The 17858-nt window shown below is 39.7% G+C and overlaps 1 protein-coding gene across 21 annotated transcripts in view; it reads right to left on the bottom strand.

The window, feature by feature from the left end:
- Positions 1 to 4624: 4624 nt before the first annotated feature.
- Positions 4625 to 17858, bottom strand: part of Kif21a (kinesin family member 21A) — a 115741-nt gene continuing 102507 nt past the window's right edge. For all 21 annotated transcript variants that reach the window (XM_060388797.1, XM_060388798.1, XM_060388801.1 and 18 more), the window contains 7 exons: positions 15246 to 15382; positions 14091 to 14271; positions 12192 to 12356; positions 10806 to 10923; positions 8343 to 8513; positions 6809 to 7008; positions 4625 to 5848 (listed from right to left, as the gene is read on the bottom strand). In XM_060388797.1, the coding sequence (XP_060244780.1) occupies positions 5755 to 5848; positions 6809 to 7008; positions 8343 to 8513; positions 10806 to 10923; positions 12192 to 12356; positions 14091 to 14271; positions 15246 to 15382 (1066 nt within the window). In that variant the 3' untranslated portion in view covers positions 4625 to 5754. The remainder of the gene's footprint in view (positions 5849 to 6808; positions 7009 to 8342; positions 8514 to 10805; positions 10924 to 12191; positions 12357 to 14090; positions 14272 to 15245; positions 15383 to 17858) is intronic.

The raw sequence follows: 17858 nt of genomic DNA, 5'->3' as shown, positions 1-17858 counted from the left end.
ACTTAACCAAGTGCACTGGCACTCTCTCACAGTGGGGAATCGTATGCTGATGTGGTATCTTCCCAAGCTGCTATCACTGTCACTACTTGAAGGCGGCATCCCTCTCAAACATGGCCTCCAGGGATGGTGGGGGCCATAGGCATGTCACAACATGGTAACACTCACCCTCAGATAGAGCAGAAATGAGGCCAGACCAACAACACAGCATTTCAGTGGATTTAAAGTGCTTCTGCTGAACTGTTTCTCCGTGCTGTGGGGAACAGAATCCCCTCAGAGCGTTGAGTCTCAAAGCCAAGGCTCTCCCCGTAGTGCCTGAGTTAACGGGAAGTACAGTAGCAAGAGACAGACACATTCTTGTGAGTCAAAGTCTGGGAGAATGGAACCAGACAATGTGTGCTTTAGCGGGCCCTCCGGGTGACAGATTAATGCAGTTGACAGGTAAAGCAGTGGCTCCCGCCTACTCTGACCAATCCTGAGCTTTCCTGGTGCCACTTGGACTACAAAGCTGTCTGCTTTAGAACCGATTCCCAAATCCTGTGGTGTACGTGTGTGTCTCAGGGGCTGCTCCTTCTTTCTCTGCATTAGGCTGAACTTTGATTTTGTGTTGTAGCAAGAAACTCCCATGAACAATGAAAGACAAGGCAGTTTGCACATGTCTGTAAGTCCCCAACACCAAGCAAAGCTTCGAAGTTTTTTATCTAGTTTTTTGTTTGTTTGTTTGTTTGTTTCAGCTGAAGCTGGGCGGCTAGTTTTTGTTCATACCTTTTGTTCAAGCCATTTCGCACCCTGACTCTTGAGGGTTGTTCAAACCACGTTTAGTAATTAGAGTGTTCTTGTCCCAGAAAACACTTTCCTTAATAAGTCAAAGATCGTTTCATGGGGAGATCTATGTTTATCTTTGCTTTATTTGGGATCAAAAAAAAAAAAAACTTAAATGGTACAGTAGCATAGCCCTATAATCCCAGTACTTGGGAGGCAGAGAGGCAGGAGGATCATATTTTTGAGGCAACCTGATTCCCATAGTAAAGCCCTATCTCAAAACAAATGGCAACCCCCCCCCCACCAACAAAAACAAAAGCCTAAAACTCAACCTTTTATTTGTAGGGGATATCAATGTCAAATACAAGAAATAATGAATGATACGTCACAAAAAGATTTTTAAGCAAGACATTATAGGTGCAATTGTCCTCAGATGACCAATCTCCTGCGAAGCGTGCAGTAATCTGAACTTAAAAGCATCCTCAACTGAAAAGACCTGGCAGACCTGGAGACTTTCCTCTAAGATGAACGAGGTGAGGCTGCTTGACCCCAAGGCAATATCTGAAGTAAAAGCTAGACAATAAAATCGCTTCAAGTTGTTGATTCTCTGTTGCTGGTGTCTGTGCCACTTCCAGGGGCTGGAAACTCTGTTCCCAGGACCTTGCATGTCTTGTCTTAGCTGCAAGACCATCAACCAACTTGGGCAGTTAAATCAGGAAAAGAACTTAGTGGAGTTACTAGGAGAAGCAAACAGTTCCTAAATTTCCAAGACAATAGGATTTGGTCATTGTATAGCCAGTGTCAATGTCCAAAATCATACCCCGTGGCAGTAGCTTTTGTCTACTAGATGGACACCTACAGCTTGCACATGGACCGTGATGTCTCCATTTTGTTTACCACTTCCATGGGAAATGGTCTCAACACACACTAACCACATCAAATAGATTCATTCAGTGAGGATATTTTTAATCACTAAATTATAATTCATAGTCTGTTTTCTGTAGCTGTATAGAGCCATTTCTAAGATACATTCCACTCTAGGCTCAAGAGGAGAGGCTGGCATCAAGAGTTAGGAGCGCAATTCATAAAGAGAAATGACTTCAGTAGAAAGCTGTTCAGTGGGTGGCAAGTAGCCCATGAGGATGACAAGAGTTTTAAGATCCTGTACATCTAACTCTCTTGCCTTCATTTGTTTCCTCGATCAGGCACAACAGTGGGGAGAGAGCATAGGAGCTACTGTCAAACTCTCTCTGTGGCCCCACTAGCTGAATGTGTAGTGGCATGAGGACAATGTCTTAACAGGGATGGCCACTGCTAATGATTTGGACCATGAAGACAGCATAAGGAAATCTCAACTAATCAAAGTTCAAATCAGAAATTTCATTTATATTCACAGAATAATGGGTTGTTAGTTCTAGAGAAACTATTGAACGTATTGTTAGAATATATTATGGGGTCTCAAAGTTTGAATTTTTAATTGCAACACAAGAGGTCAATACCTCTCCAAGAAACTAATAGTTTTAAAGGTAGAAACTCAGCATTTTGAACTGGCCTTGTTACCTAGAGCCTATTTTAACCTCCAGTTTCAAAAAGCAAAGGCTAAGCAAGTACCATCGTGCAGGCTGGAGAAGCTAGCCCCTTGAGTACCTATTACTTTCATGGCGGCAAACTTGCCATTGTATTGTTCGATTTAGGCTGTGCACATATTTAAACTGTCTAGAGTAAGTGGCGTCTTCCTGTGATGAACATTGCTAAACAGCCATGGAGGTGAATCCTCTGTATATCTAGTTTGTGTTCTGTATGCAAAATCCAGTTGTATTATGCACAAAACACTAGGATGTTTTACATAAGTCATTCACTACATGGGCTCATGCTATTTTTTTAGACTACTATGGAAAAGAATCTTAAAATTTAGACTCAAAAAGAATAAATGTTCTCCCAACTCTTAGCAGGAAAGGGAAAATTACATAGCAGTAGGTCAAATTGGGTACCTCCCTTGCCTCTCCTAAATTTAAAATCACAGTCACTGAACTCATAATAACTTTGCAGATCAAAGGGTGTCCTTGTTACATTTCCATAGTCACACATAGCTTTGCTTAAATCCTTCCTCCCTAGTTGGCCCCCCTCTCTTCTCCTCCTCTCTCTTCTTTTCCTCCTATTCTCTGATTCCCTAGTCTGTTCTCAAATAACCTTAAAAAAACAAACAAACAACAAACAAACAAACAAAAACTTTTCTGCTACTGTTCTGTTATGGAAGAAAGCATATGATACTTGTCTGTGTCTGGCTCCTATCCCTTACTATGATGACTTCATTTGCATTCATTGCCTAGCGAATGATGTGACTTCAATCTTCTCCATGTGTAGGTATGCTGTTTTATTTCTCCATGTGCTGAAAGGCACTAACCATATCTTAGAAATCGTAATGGTTGCCATCTTAGTTAGCCTTTATTGCTGTCAAGAGACACCGTGATGACAGAAACTCTCATAAAGGAAATCTTAATTGGGGCTGGCTTCCAGTTCAGAAATTTAGTCCTTTATCACCATGGCGGGAAACATGGCAACACACAGGCATATGTGGTGATGGAGACGTAGCTGAGAGTTCTAAATCCAGATCAGTAGGAGGTTAGCGCCACACTCGCCCTGGCTTGAGCATTTGAAACTTCAAAGCGTGTTCCATAGTGACACACTTCCTCCAACAGGGCCATACCTCCTAATAGTACCACTTCCTATGGTCCTATGGTCCTATGGGTCCACAGGGGCCATTTTTATTCAAGTCACAACTGTTGTGAGAATTTCCTTCAGGCATATATCCAGGAGTGGTATAGCTGGATTATACAGTTTAGATTTCTCTTTGGGGTGTTGTTTTGATGCATTGTTGGGTTTTGTGGGGGACAGGTTGTTCACTTTTTGTTGGTGTTTTAGTGCTGGATTCTCACACGTGCTCATAGTTCTATCACTCAGCCTCTCTCTCTGGTCCTTTACTTTGGAACGGTCTGGCTGGTCACTGAAGCTAGCTTTGAACTTACTCAGGGCCTTTTCTCTGCCTCCCTGTGCTGGGACTACAGGCCTCTGCCATCACACCCAGCTAATTTTAGTGTCTTGAGTTTGCATACTATTTCCCAGAGTGGCTCGAGTAATTCACACACACACTTCTACCAAGCATTCCTTCTTTCTAAGTCTCACAGTAGCCATTCTCACAGAGGTGAGATGACAGCTCAGTTTTGGTTGGTATTTTGTTGATGCCTCACCTACTTTTGTGTGGTATTCAGGCACAACCATCTTTATACATATATTTTTTAAAGCTATAAAAAAAAAAAAAAAACAACAAGAACAGAGCCTGGAACTGGAGCTCAGTGGTTAGGCTCTTTGGCTGCTCTTGCTGAGGACCAGGAAAATATGTCCCTTAGTTAAAGAAAAAAAATGTTTTCCTACAAACACCATACAAATGCACAAGGGAAGATGGAGAAATAGATGTGCAGCTCAGCACACTAAAAAAGGTAAAATTTTGGACCTAAGTAAAAAATATAGCACAGAGCTTGGGCCTTGAAGTCTTGTCTGCAGCTTCTGACTACTCTGCCATCTTGTTCCTGTCCATTCCCTTTTCTTTCAGGAGGCATGGTCGCTGCCTTCACATTTATCATAATAATTTGTTGTATTATTATCTATGTTCAAAGCACTAAGTCACATAAATTGATTTAGTTTCTTTAAATAGCATTTCCACTGTTCATCCAGACCTATTTCATGTCTCAGGAGCAAGGAAAGGTGCAGTGAGACAAGCTTTCCTGACCACCACACATGGACAAAAAAGATGTACCAACACTGGACTCTTCTAACAATCATTTAAAAATTAACAGAATGAAAACAATTCATAGCAACGTGTTTATTTAAGCACTAGCTAACCTTTCATTTACAAACAAATATTTTCAGGGCAAAAAAAAAATAACACAAGACAATAATTTCAAAAGATTTTGCCATTACATAAAATTAAACTTGCAGAATTTACAAATTAATATTCTGAGTAGACAGATAAATTATACATCTTGTAACAAAACCTAATCAAACAGCATTTAGAAATTCATACAGTCATAATGCAAGATAGTCTCTCTTTACAATCCACCAATATTTACACTGTTTCCCGCCACAAGTGATAACAGTCTACCGACGTGTGCAAACACATCATAGCTACCGATGTGTGCAAACACAGTATATTTAAAATATATTTAGCAGCATATAAAAATCAGACAAAAGATAAAGGAGCTATTACTATTAAATTAAAAACAAATTAAAAGATAATAGAAATAATTCCATAGGAAAATAGATCAAAATATCTTTCTGTTAGGAAATCAACAGCTCGCCATCACAGAACACATGCCCAGCACTAACAACGCAACAGTTCTGTGGCGTCTTCCTCGTGAGCACAGAATGCAGAACAACTGAAAGCTTTGGTCAATATAGGTAAACATGAGCATTTTAGCACAGACTGTTAGCTTTCTTAGTAGACTAATTTCAATTATGAGAAATACCCAGTAATAGTTCCCTCATCTTATTATTCCATTACACTGAAAGAGTGTTGAAATTTAGAGCCCCTTAAAGACTGACAAAATTCTGGATGAGCAGACTACAGTGTGATCAACAGCCCCAGTGCATGTTTAAATGTGTAAGTTGTGAACACATCATTTGAGTTAACAGGTGGGAGTGTTTTACTCTGGGTATGCTTCTGACTGTCACAAAAGCAGGTGTCTTATAACTCAAACAATTTGAAAGTATCTTTTTATAGCTAGGCACAAAAAAATCCAGCCACAGTAAAAGTGTGATTCAAGCAATACATCAATTTTAGGAAATATATGCATTGGTAGATATTAATATTACACACATAAGAGAGAACAGCTTTATGTTTCCAGTTGGTTCCATTAATGAGTGCAGGACATCATTTTCAATACAGAACACAGAGCATCATCACAGTGTCAAGTTTATGCGTCCCACCCCCGTTCATGTTTAATTACTGGCAGTATCTTCCCCCAGGTCTCCTGTGTCAGAGATTTGACCATCTTGCAAATTGTGGGCCTTCCAAATTCTCACAGTTCGATCACTACAAAACAGTAAGTTTAAAATAGACACATGAACAGAGGCAGAAATGTCAATCGATAGTTCCCAAAATCACTTAGGGAAACTTTAATAATGCAAGTAAAACACGTACAATGTTGCATAAGAAAATCAAACACAAATTCATAGAATGTTTTCTGCCTGCCACTTTTCTACAGCACACAGCACAGGGACCCCCTCAATATTCACTCTGCTTTGTAACCCCAGCCCTGCTGAGTTCTCATCACTGCAGTTTTTCACCTTACTATTTCTTGTGCTTCTGGCTAGAATAGAAGGCAGAAGTTGTGTCTGCTCTGCTTTCTGCTCCCTTCCTAAGAGTCTACATTAAGAGCCAGCACACAGAAGATTCGTTGTGAGTAGTCAGACAAACGAGAAAGGAACTTGTCAATCCTGCTATTCAGAGCGAGGAAACATGCTGCTACCATATTCGTATATTAAATGGAGAAAAAAAAGCAGAGATTGTTCAAAATAACTTTCTAAATATAAAGAATAGCAAATTAGCTGCTTTTCTGAAGACAAAAATTAATTCAAAATTAGTCATTAATGAATGATTTTTTAAGTCAACAGGAGAGATCTGACACCAGGCTCCCTAATACCCAGGGAACACAGAAGTAGCCTAACATCTGAAAGCTAGCCTAACCTCAAGGCTCGGCAAGTAGATCCAAAATTTTAATTTGGGATCCATGAATGATGGTTCACCTCTAGAGTCCCATCTTTTGGGTATCTGAGACAGAAGGAAGACGAATTCTAAGCCAGCTTGGGCTAAACAGCAAGATCATATTAAAAATAAATAAAAGTAAATCAGTCATCTTGAACCAATTGCTAGGATGACTGTAATGAAAGAGAGACTCCCTGCATTCAGTGTTTGTAAATGCTTATGGCCTACAGTATGTTAAGTGCAAGCACAAGCAACCCACCCAGAGCAAAGCTACAGAAGGACACTTACTCAGCTGCAGTGAAAACGTGACTGGAGTTAACACATATGGCATTGATCGGACTGTCATGACCTCTCATCTCTCCAACGGGTACAAAAGTATCCACATTCCAGAGTTTCAAAATGCCTCCTCTGCAGCCGCTGAGCAAGACTGGGTGGCCTGGCACCAGGCCCAGAGCACAGACCCAGTCCTTGTGTGCGTTTGGGACTTGCTGAGAGAAAAAAAAGCAAGCAACACTTAAGAGGAACCTTACAAAACCAGTGGTCATACCAAAATTGGTTACAGTACTTTCAGTGGTGAAACTCGGCATCAGGAATGAGAGCGTCCTTACATTTCTTCCCAATTTCCCAATTTGCTTCCCACTTTCCATGACCGTTTTCAGTATTAAAGATAGAACTGTAGTAATCTATAGAATCTAAAACCACTCAGAAAACACAAAAAAGTTTCCTCCTCTTTTCTTACTCACAACATAATAAAACAAGTTTGTAAACTACAAACTAGCAAATGGATTAAAAGAACTGCCTTATGAAATCATTCATATACTTTGCCAGAGAACATGGAAGCCTAAGGAAACTGAGTCTATCTATCTATCTATCTATCTATCTATCTATCTATCTATCTATCTATCTATCTATCTATCTCATGATAAACACAAGGACTTAGTTAATATATGACTATATTTTATGCCTAATCATATTTATATTCACAATATGAAAAATCAAAACCATGAATATATGTCTATGAAGAAGTCTGAAGGTGGTAAATGCTTGCTGCCAAGTGTTTTCTATTCATATTTCATGCTACTTGCTCACTTTGTACTTAGTTAGAGGTTGAAAGCAGGGAAGGGGTAGCAGTTGTAATCCCTCCAAAATGCATCCATGTAGCAACAAATAGTTGCAAAGAATTATAAACAATTTTATCTATTCCCTAATTTTTTTCCCCTTCAGAGCTAGTAGTGAAAGATACACCGTAGCCCACTAGCATTCTGCAGGAAATGGAACCACTGCCTATTGGACTCAAGAAAACACTCCCGGGACTAAGAAGTCTCTTGACTCCAGATAGTCTTCGTGCTTCTTAAAACATATGTACATTTAAAAACAACTACGACTGTCCTACCTCAAGGTGATTGTATTTAATAAACAGATCCACATAAAATTTCTACTCTGCCCTAGCATGTATTAGTTGAATGTTAGCCTTCTCCCAGTTATACTCTGAGGATAAACTACATAAACTATATTTGATATTGAAAGTGTAGAATTTAAGGTGAAGCCCCCAGCTTCCATCCCAAATGCCTATTCTAACTCTATAGAAGATCACTCAGTTCTTCAGACTTTGGGTCTAGTTAAATTTGATATGTGCTATGTAAATTTATTTGCAAGTTGTTTTAATAATAAAGATTATAAAATTGTTTTAAAAATAAAAAAATACCTTTACGAGAAATCTTTCATTAAACAACGAGAATCTAAATAGAAACCCAAGCTGTAGGACAGACTCCTGTGTGGTTCTAAAATAGCCACTTCACACCTTGCTGAGTTCCTGAATTACCTGAAGAAGACCTTTCTGAGCTAAGTCCCATTTCTTGATTCCGTTGTCTCTGGACCCACTGAACAGGTTATCCCCTTGAATGGCCAGTGCTTCTATACCATCATAATGAGGAGGCTCAAAGTTGTGGGTGGGGCTTACAGTCCCAAGAGCCCCTTCGGTCACATCAAACATCTACAAGGGAGAATCAGAAAGAAAGCAGTTACCCAGTTCCACTTTTAAATAATCGCCTCTTCCATGCGCACATTCACAGGAGCACGAATGTGCATTTAAATGATTTGCTAACTGCATTAACTCTGTAGGAATGACCCCAAGGAATGCTCTCAGCGCCATTTCACACTGTCTTTGTTTGCATGTCACACCTTCTGCAAACTTCAAGAAAAGCAATTAGATTTTTTTTCATGTATGAATAAACAAATGAGTCATTCAAAGCTAAAGATATTATGTATCAATGCATTTAAAATTGAAATAAATCACATTATTTAGTTTCAGTTAGGTAGGTTTTCAATCCCAGATTCCTTCTCCACCTTCCCAAAGCTACCCTCCACACCTTTTCACTTTGGCTTGGTTAAAAAAGACCACTTGATTGAATAATATCAAAATCAGTCAATGTGGATAGGATATATCTCAGTTGGCAGAGGTCTTGCCTAGTATGCATGAAGCCTGGTGTCAGTCCCTAGAACTGAATAAAATTGAGTGTGATGACTAATCTTGGTTGTCCACTTGAGACACCTAGGAAGAAGGAACAACAGTTGATGAATTGCCTCCTCCAGATTGGCCTGTGGGCATATCTGTGGGGCATTTTCTTAATTTACAATTGATATGGAAGAGCCCATTCCAAGTGGTACCATCCACAGGTGGTGAGCCTGGGCAGTATAAGAAAGATAGCTAAAAATGAGCATTGGAGAAAGCCTGTAAGCAGCAATCTTGTGTGACCTCTATTTCAGCTCCTACCTAAAGGGACCTGCCTTGAGTTCCTAACTCGTATTTCCTTGATGTTTGACTGTAATCCCACTATAATCCATATAACTCTTTCTTCCCTGTAGTGAGAATTTTGATTTCTTTAAAAACCCAGTTATGTCATGTGAACATGTTTTTGTTTTAACCCCAGGTGTGGGATATGGGGCTGCTTCAGATTGTCCTCAGCCACTAACTATGACTGTCTCATGCTTTAGGAGAGGTGGGTTTTTGCCAGCTGCAGATAGTTTACTTTTGGAATTCTGGGGACTCTAGAGAGGGTATAAATGCTAGAGGCTGCTTCTGCTGTTGCTGCTGCTGCTCCCGCTCCTTCCATTCCCCCTGCTGTGGTTTCTGCTGCTGCTGTGTTTGCTGTTGAAGGATTGCTAGGTTACTGGCTGGAGATAGTCTGATGACAGACTGGACTTGCCCCAGGGAATGCAACATCTCTAGCCACCAAGAAGTTGGCTAAAGAAGTCCCTGCACCCTCTCCCCTAACCTTCTTTCTCTCCTGTCTAGTGTTGGGGGCTTGGAAGGGATTAGGGTGGATTAAGAGTTGAAAGGGTGATATGGTGGTCTAAGTCAGAAGTGGGGAGGCTCACCTTATCTGAGGAGTTAAAGGAAGGGGGTTAGGCAGAAGTGGGAGGGAGAGTTGGAAGGGTGGAAGATACAAGAACCCAATAAAGCAGACCAAAAAAATAAGGCCTACACATCTCTAAGTAGGTTTTAGTCAGTGGTTTTTATCATAGAAACAGAAAGCAAACTAGGATACTGGGCATGGTGGTTCCTGTCTATAGTTCCAACAATAGGGAGCTACAGGCAGGAACATCATTCTTGACCACAGAGGGGGCCCAAGGCCAGCCTGAACTACATAAGACCCCTTCTCAAAGCAACAAAAAAGGACAACCAAATCAGTAACTATAAATCAAGAAGAGATTATAAACAAACAAATAAAATAAAGGGTAAAAAATGGGGGATAAAGACTGGTTGAGAGAAAGTGACCTTGCAAAGTGCTGAGAGTCAGTGACTGCTGAATGATCTCAGCCCTAAGGACATCTAGGTCATGGAACGGAAGAGAAAGCAAGAGCCAGAGGACGGGGTGTTGTGAAACACTGCCTTCCAGACTTGACATGGCCAGTGCACACACGAACCCTCAGTCACTGTGGTTACCTGCAAAAGACCTGCTAGAGAGTAGAGCCTGTCAACACCCCTTCATGGATGAAGGAGGCGTTCACGAGATGCCTCCTCCCTTCCCCAAGGAGCAATTGACAGCTAATACTTGCTGGAGGAGGTGGAGTATCTATTCTAAATAATATAGCCACTGAAGATCCTGGCAAGTTACCCATGATCCAGGAAACAATCCACACCTATTCTCATGTGAAACAAAAACCTAATTAACCTCCAATGTTCACAAGGAGAAAGAAAAGAGAAGTGAGACAGGACTTAGATTAGTGACTACTTTGAATCTATCACTCAAGAAAATGTAATTCAAAATCTACTAATACATACTTTGATGTAGTGGTCTTTTGAACCCGTGATGATTAGATCCTGTCCATTGGAGATCTGGTCTACCGTAAGGCACATAACAGGACCCAGGTGTCCAGTTAGCTTTCCTGTAGACTGAAACCTTAAAGAGAAATAAAATGACCGTTGAAAGCATTTCGTACCCAGACAGAAGACTCATATAATCTATATTTGTTCATAATATTGTTTATTAATTTCCCTTTAGATTTCAGCCCTGCCTTTAGAAACTCTGGATAGAGTAATTAGAAACCGCCAAACCAACATCCTAGGATAGAAGCTGGGAAATACTTAGCTCTTATCGCAAAGCTTAATATAATTTATAAAGTAAGTGCCAAATTTTGAGCAACTGTGAAAAGATAATCTTAATTCCTCCAAGTAAACTTCATCTACTAAACACATAATTAATCTTCTTTGTGACTCAATTTGTATTTAAATAAAACATTAATCTCACTGCTGACAACACTGATGAAGCTATCGAGAAAGTGGGCTTATTTTACTCTATACACACACATGTTATACACAACACATGCACATACATCATGCACATATGTCCATATATACCAATGCATCCACATCTATGTGCAACCATGTGTATGAGAAAATCTGTGAGTCATTTCATTAGTCATTGTTAAGACTGAAGATGACTAGAACAGATATCTGACAGGCGTAAGAATAAACAATGCTACCCAGGCATAATGGTTCATAGCTGTTATCCCAACCTTCATTTGAGCTCAAGAAGTTTGAGAGCACTCTGGGCTAAATAACAGGACTTTTTTTTTTTCCTTTTAATGTGTGCAGTCAGTTCTCAGAGGGTAACAATGAATGTAGGTGGCAATCCTGTCTCAAAGCAAGCTGCTGAAATACAGCAATGCTTTTAACTTCTAGCATATTAATAATACAGTTTCTTAAAAACTGTTTTTAGTCACCTTATTAAAATAAACTTATATTTAATCCTGCTATTAAAATACATTATTATTGCATTAACAAAGTAACTAAAAGAACAGTTTTGTTTAAATCTTATCAAATCATTCCTTTTTCGCCTTATTGAATATGTAAATTGTATTGCTATATACAAAATAAAACAGTTTGAAACATTTTTTAAATGCGAGCTAGAATGGGCAGTGGTGGCACAGGCCTTTAATCCTAGCATTCTGGAGGCTGCAGGCAGTGGGTGAATCTCTAAGTTCAAGACCAGCCTGGTCTACAGAGCAGCACCACACAGAGAAACCCTGTCTTAAAAGCAGAAACAGAAACAAAATAAAGCAACAACAAAAATGAGCTAGAGGACATGCGGCAAACAGATCTCACAAGCGTTAACGTTATCAGTATCTAAAGTCGTATTTGACATGCGCAAGAGACAGGAAGTTCTACCTTTTAAGGTCCCACATTCTGACAGCATTTCCAGAGGCAGCGTAGAGGAAAGTGCCAGTTGGGTTTAGTGCGATTTGATTGATCTGGCTCTCTCCGGACGGAATAGCTACTGTCCGGCTGGTGCTTGTCGAACAAGCTTCTCCAAGCGTAACTTGACCTGAAGACCTAGGAAGTAGAAAACGAAGCAGAGTGTAAGTCGTGCCTTCAGATGTGAGTGAGCTTGGCTTGCAGCTGAGTTCCGAAGAGCCTCGCTGTGGACAACAGCTGGAGCTGCTTGCGTGGCACAGCACCCAGCAGACAGGAAATATTGGCCAACTGAGAAATTACCTGAATGAATAAGCCAAGGCAATATGGCTTAAATTCTTTCTTTGCAATTCTTTTTAAAAATTAAGTTATATGTTTACTTCACATCACAATGCAGCTCCCCCACACACACCCTCCCTTTATCCTAAGAGAAGGGGAGGCCTCCCATGGATATCAACCCCTTGGCTTATCAAGTTGTAAGGGACCCAAAGGCAGGCAACAGACTCAGAGACAGTCCCTGCTTCTGCTGTTCAGGGTCCCACATGATGACCAAGCTGCACATCTGTTACATGTGAGTAAAGGGCCTAGTTCCAGCCCATGCATGCTCTCTGGTGGGTGGTTCCGTCTCTGTGAGACCCTATGGGCCAAGGTTAGTTGATTCGGTAGGTTTTCTTGTGGTGTTCCTTTGACCTCCCTGGTTCCTTCAGTCCTTCCTCCCCCTCTTAAACTCTTAGTGTATGTGTCTATCATGCCAGGAATCCCAGACCCTGAGTTAGAGATGACTGAAAACATCCTTTAAAAATGATTTTACATCCAAGATTAAATCTCAACATTGTAATGCAATGTACAAAGGCAGCTCAATCTACTGCAGTTGGCAGGAGCCCTCTGCTGGCTTAGCTTACCTGTATTCATTTCTATACTAGAATTGGTTTCTGGGTGGGACCTTTTAACTACTCACAATTTTTGTTTAATGGATTCTGTACTTTAGTTTTGAAAAGTTAGCGTGGTTTGCTTATTTTTCGTTCAATACATTTGCCCAAAGAGATGTTTTTAATTTTGGCTTTTTTGTTTTTTTTTTTTTTTTTCCCTGCTAACATCTAAAATACTGAGTTAAAACCAGTCTTTCTGATTTGACATTAACAAGTAACCTAAACCGAGAACTTTCCAACTGGAGATAGGGCATCCTTTTTCTACAGAATTTCCTTGCAGGGTTTCCATCCAGTGCCTTCAGAAGAAACTGTCTCTTACAGTAACAGCCTCTACTGTTTACTGGAAATGAATTCAGCGTTGCCTTTTCTCACGTATGTAGTTACTGAGTTTGCTTCAATGTTAATTAGGAAAAAGTCTGTATTAATAACCAAATAATAATTATTTGTTTTGTAGTTTTAAGACATAATGACACACACTAGGAAGACTCATACCCAAACTGCCCAGCACAACTTTTAGTTCTAACATCTGGAAGTAGTGCCATCCTAAAACACAGCTGGTTATTTCAAGGTTAATTAAAGGTTGTAAATAATTCCTTGCCACCAATAATACATTTTCCAAGGACTGATTCTTATTTAAATCACATACTTCCTTAAAGTAGTACACAGCGTGCTCAAGCTTTGCCTTAGCACTTAGGAAAGGGAAAATAGGAAATCCACACTAGGTAACTGATTAATCGAGTCTGTCTTTTCCTTTCCACATTTCATTCTTTGTTATTTTCAACTTTTGCCTCCTTATTTTGTCTGTTATTTTATGGTGAACACTTCAGCAGCCTTTGAGAAGTGGGAAGTGTTTTTAAAAAGTGAATCCATATATACAGCCTTATGTTTCCTTATATTTTATAAAAACAAAACTATTCACTCTTGGTGTTGTTTTCAAACTACTTACGTGAGTGTTCGGATGCACTTTGCTGCCTCTCTGATATCCCACACCTTAATATAAGATGTTGACACTGTGAAGACCAGGCTGGTATAGTTACAGTATTTGACAGACACAACGTTGTTAGGGTGAACCCCTAGTGACATAATTTCCTGTCCAGTCACGAGATTCCATACTTTACAGGTACGATCTAAAACAAACAAAGAAACACAGAAGAAATGCTGTTAACATGAAATATTTGGGGTTCTTTTAACAGCAAAAATTATTTAAACAACATTCCACCATGGGAATGAAACAGCAAAGGATGATGGTACTCTCCAATTATCTCACACTGGGAATCACAGTACATCCTTGAATGTCTGTGATAATTTCATAGCCAAGGGAGGTAAAGAGGATGAAACAAATGTCAGGGGATTCTGGTATTTGCCTTATTATTTCAGTTTCTTATAATGTAGCACAGGGACTAAGGGTGCAGGTTTAGAGGTCTCTAAATCTGGCTCAAACTACTAGCTAAATAAACACAGGAAAAACATTTTAATTTCTTGAGTTTCTTCATCTGTAACATAAGGCTGCAGCATGAACCTCATGTATTAATACACAATTGTATCATGCCTCACAATCTCTGACATGTTGGTAAGAAATGGTGGTTGCTATTGTCTTTTTGCCACATTGGATATTTTAATGATCTTTTATAAAACTGTCCATTTCAAAATCTAGAACATGGTGAGCAGTGTCAACCACTGAAGGGAGATGCCTTCTCTCACCACTGCAGTCACAAATCCAAACAGTGGATCTACTCCTTTCCCTACTAAGCAAAGATTTTATATTTTCTGCAGTTTAGGTACTAAACCAGCATAGCAGACTCATTTGAATTATGTAGCCTTTTAATGATCCTATCTAAGAGTTATTTTTAAATATATAATATGAGCATTAGAGGATTGCTAGCACCCTTTATTCTTTTTAACTTTATTTGAAAATTACACCTTTCTGGGAAGACTTGTACACATGAGTGCAGGTATTCATGGAGGCCAGAAGAGGGCGCAAGAATCCCTGAAACTGGAGTTACAAGCAGTGCAAGCTGCATGGGATGCTGGGAACAACTAAAATCCTACAGACATGCACTGTACAGTCTTAACCACTAAGCTGTCTCTCCGTGGCTAGCACCTTTTGATCCAGTGAAGAGGAGGTCATCAGTAGAATCCACACAGAGCACAGCTTTTGTGTGCCCTTCAGCTATGTGAACACACTGAAGTGAAGACGGTCTGATTCCTTTGGAGGCAGGAAATGGGTTGATTATGCCCCTGAGGTGGGGGGGAAAAAGATTGGCTTTAGTATCTTTATCATTAAAGTGTGTTAACTTTTCCCCATAGTTTCTTAAAGAGCCCTTATAAGTAATTACTAATAATATCCAGACTGTTCCCTTTATTGTTTTAGTCAAAAGGAAGCTGGTAACGTGTGAGGCAACAGCAGTGGAGTAAGTACATCAACTAATTAGGCGTCCACTGGTACCTAGTTCTGCAAGCACTGACAGTGATGAGGATACACCTGGATTTTCAATTCTTCCTTGTTACTATCAACAAGGAAGTGGAAATGAGAATTAACTGAATGAAATGGCTTTCCATCAGGCAGAATGGAGTCCCATGCCTAGGTAAAAATGCTGGAGAAAGTGTAACAATAAGACCTAAGCAACACAGAAAGCAGCTCTCAGAGAAATATGGAATGTCGGATGGAAAGAAATTTAAAGAAAAGATGATTTTCAAGCACCAGCCAAGCGGTGAAAAAAAAAATTGATAATCTCAAAGATTTTGCAGTGAAAGATGTAAGTGGCAGCCAAGCTTTGTGGGAGCTGCTTACAGATACTATTTCTTGAACATCTGGTCTATGGGGTGGGCAGTGCACAAGAGACTAAAAAGATTATCAAAACAATGTCTGCTCCTAATATTACAAAGGATTAAGATGAGTTATAAATTCGAATGAGTGTCAGGAAGAGTGATGATGAGAATGAAACAAGACAAAACACATGACTCAAATAGAGTAATTTTTCTTCTTGCTGAGAGCTACAACATCAAATGTTTCTGTTTTTAAATTATTAATATTGTTCATATTCTCTAAAGGAAAATTCCACTGAAGAGGAAAAAATATTGTCAGTAATCTTAGAAACCAAAGATTAATAAACGGGACAAAAACACCTCAGACATTAATGTCTTGTTGAGTTTCACATGGAAAAATACTGGGTAAATCATTATAAACACATTTAAAAGAAAAAGTTGATCAGTAGGTCATAACACTGGCTTGGCAGTCTTATGGGGTGTTCCCTGTAGGGTTATTAGACAGTGAACAAGGATATACAGTGTGCTCATTTTATGTTGACTCCAATAAGGTCTGAATACTAAGTCAGTCAGAGAATGCCCCTGAGAAAAAGTGAGGCAAATATGAAACCGATGAGCTAAAGCTGCTGCACCAGGGCAAAGGGTCAAACTGGAAGACCTTTGGCATGTAAACAATCTTTCCCTGGCCCTAATAACAGAAATGGCTTGCCAATTAAATTGACAAATTTAATAGCTGGGAGGGGAGTGTCACCCAAGCAAGAAGGCAGTTTTGTGTAGCACTAGCATAATCATTGGGTAAAATTTAAACCTAGCGCTACAGCCAAAGATAAAAGAGAATAATAGAAGTGAAAACCAGGACTAACTTCTGGAGAGAGGGCTGTCCCTGCTGAGTACCCGATAAAAGCTTAACTATTGGTGGTTCCTCTACTAAAATTGCCCATGGTTTGCTCACAGAAGTAAACACTTTAGGGTGACGTCACTCCAGCCTATCTACATTCTTCTCAGGCCACATCAGGAATGGGCTTTAGCTCCAGATGCTGGGTATTAAGAACACTGAATACTGGACTCTTTCCAACTTAGAAAAATAAAATAAAATAGAACAGAACCCTCAACATGATAAAAGTACATACTGGAGAGAGGACAGAGTCATGAAATTTAAAAGGTTAAGTATTTAGAGAGGTGTCACATATACACAAAAAGGCAGTAAATTAATTCTCATATAGCTACAGAAGGCTGGCCAAAAAAGGATAGAAGTGTAAAGAAGGTAAACAGGCTTTTTTTTTATAAACATTACATTAAGGTCTTATTATACTGTACTTCTTTTTATTTTTATTTTTTATAACTTTGGAGTGAAAGAAAGAAATTCCATGTCATTAAAAAGGACCTTTGAGATTGTCTTTGGTTATTCAAAGACAAATATGTATATATATACCAATTTATCTGCCTGTGTGCAAAATCTCAGATTAAAATTAATACCAATAACTTGTTTGTAATGTAAGAATTTAGACAAAACTGAAATGGGAGAAACAGTACTCTCAAAAGGGTGAGCACCATTAAGTTTACAGACATTGCTTCACGTATTTAAGAGATATTTTTCTGGAGAAGGCTGCTGCAGCTGCACAAATTCACAAGAATAATTAACAAAACCATGCTATCAGCGTAAAGGTTGTCTGTGAGTCAAAATCATCCCCAGAACACAAGTGCACAGTAAAATCACTTAGGTGATCAGCCCTGTGTCTCCAGACTCCCTCCCCACGGGAGCAGCTGTGTCTCCTGATACAGCACCCAGGAATGTTTAGCTAACTCCCCAGAAAGCAGGAGGCTTCTGTTATTCCTACACGGTCTTTGTTGCTGTGCCTGTTCGTGTGGCCTACACATGGGTGTGCATGTTCCGACATGGGTGGGCCCGTGCGAATGGGGCAGGGGCATGTGCACACTCTGTGGACAG

The sequence above is a fragment of the Meriones unguiculatus genome, chromosome 8 (assembly GCF_030254825.1).
Source record: "Meriones unguiculatus strain TT.TT164.6M chromosome 8, Bangor_MerUng_6.1, whole genome shotgun sequence".
NCBI lineage: Eukaryota > Metazoa > Chordata > Mammalia > Rodentia > Muridae > Meriones > Meriones unguiculatus.
Note: the sequence above shows the minus strand (reverse complement) of the source record. Positions and strands in the feature narration are given on the sequence as shown.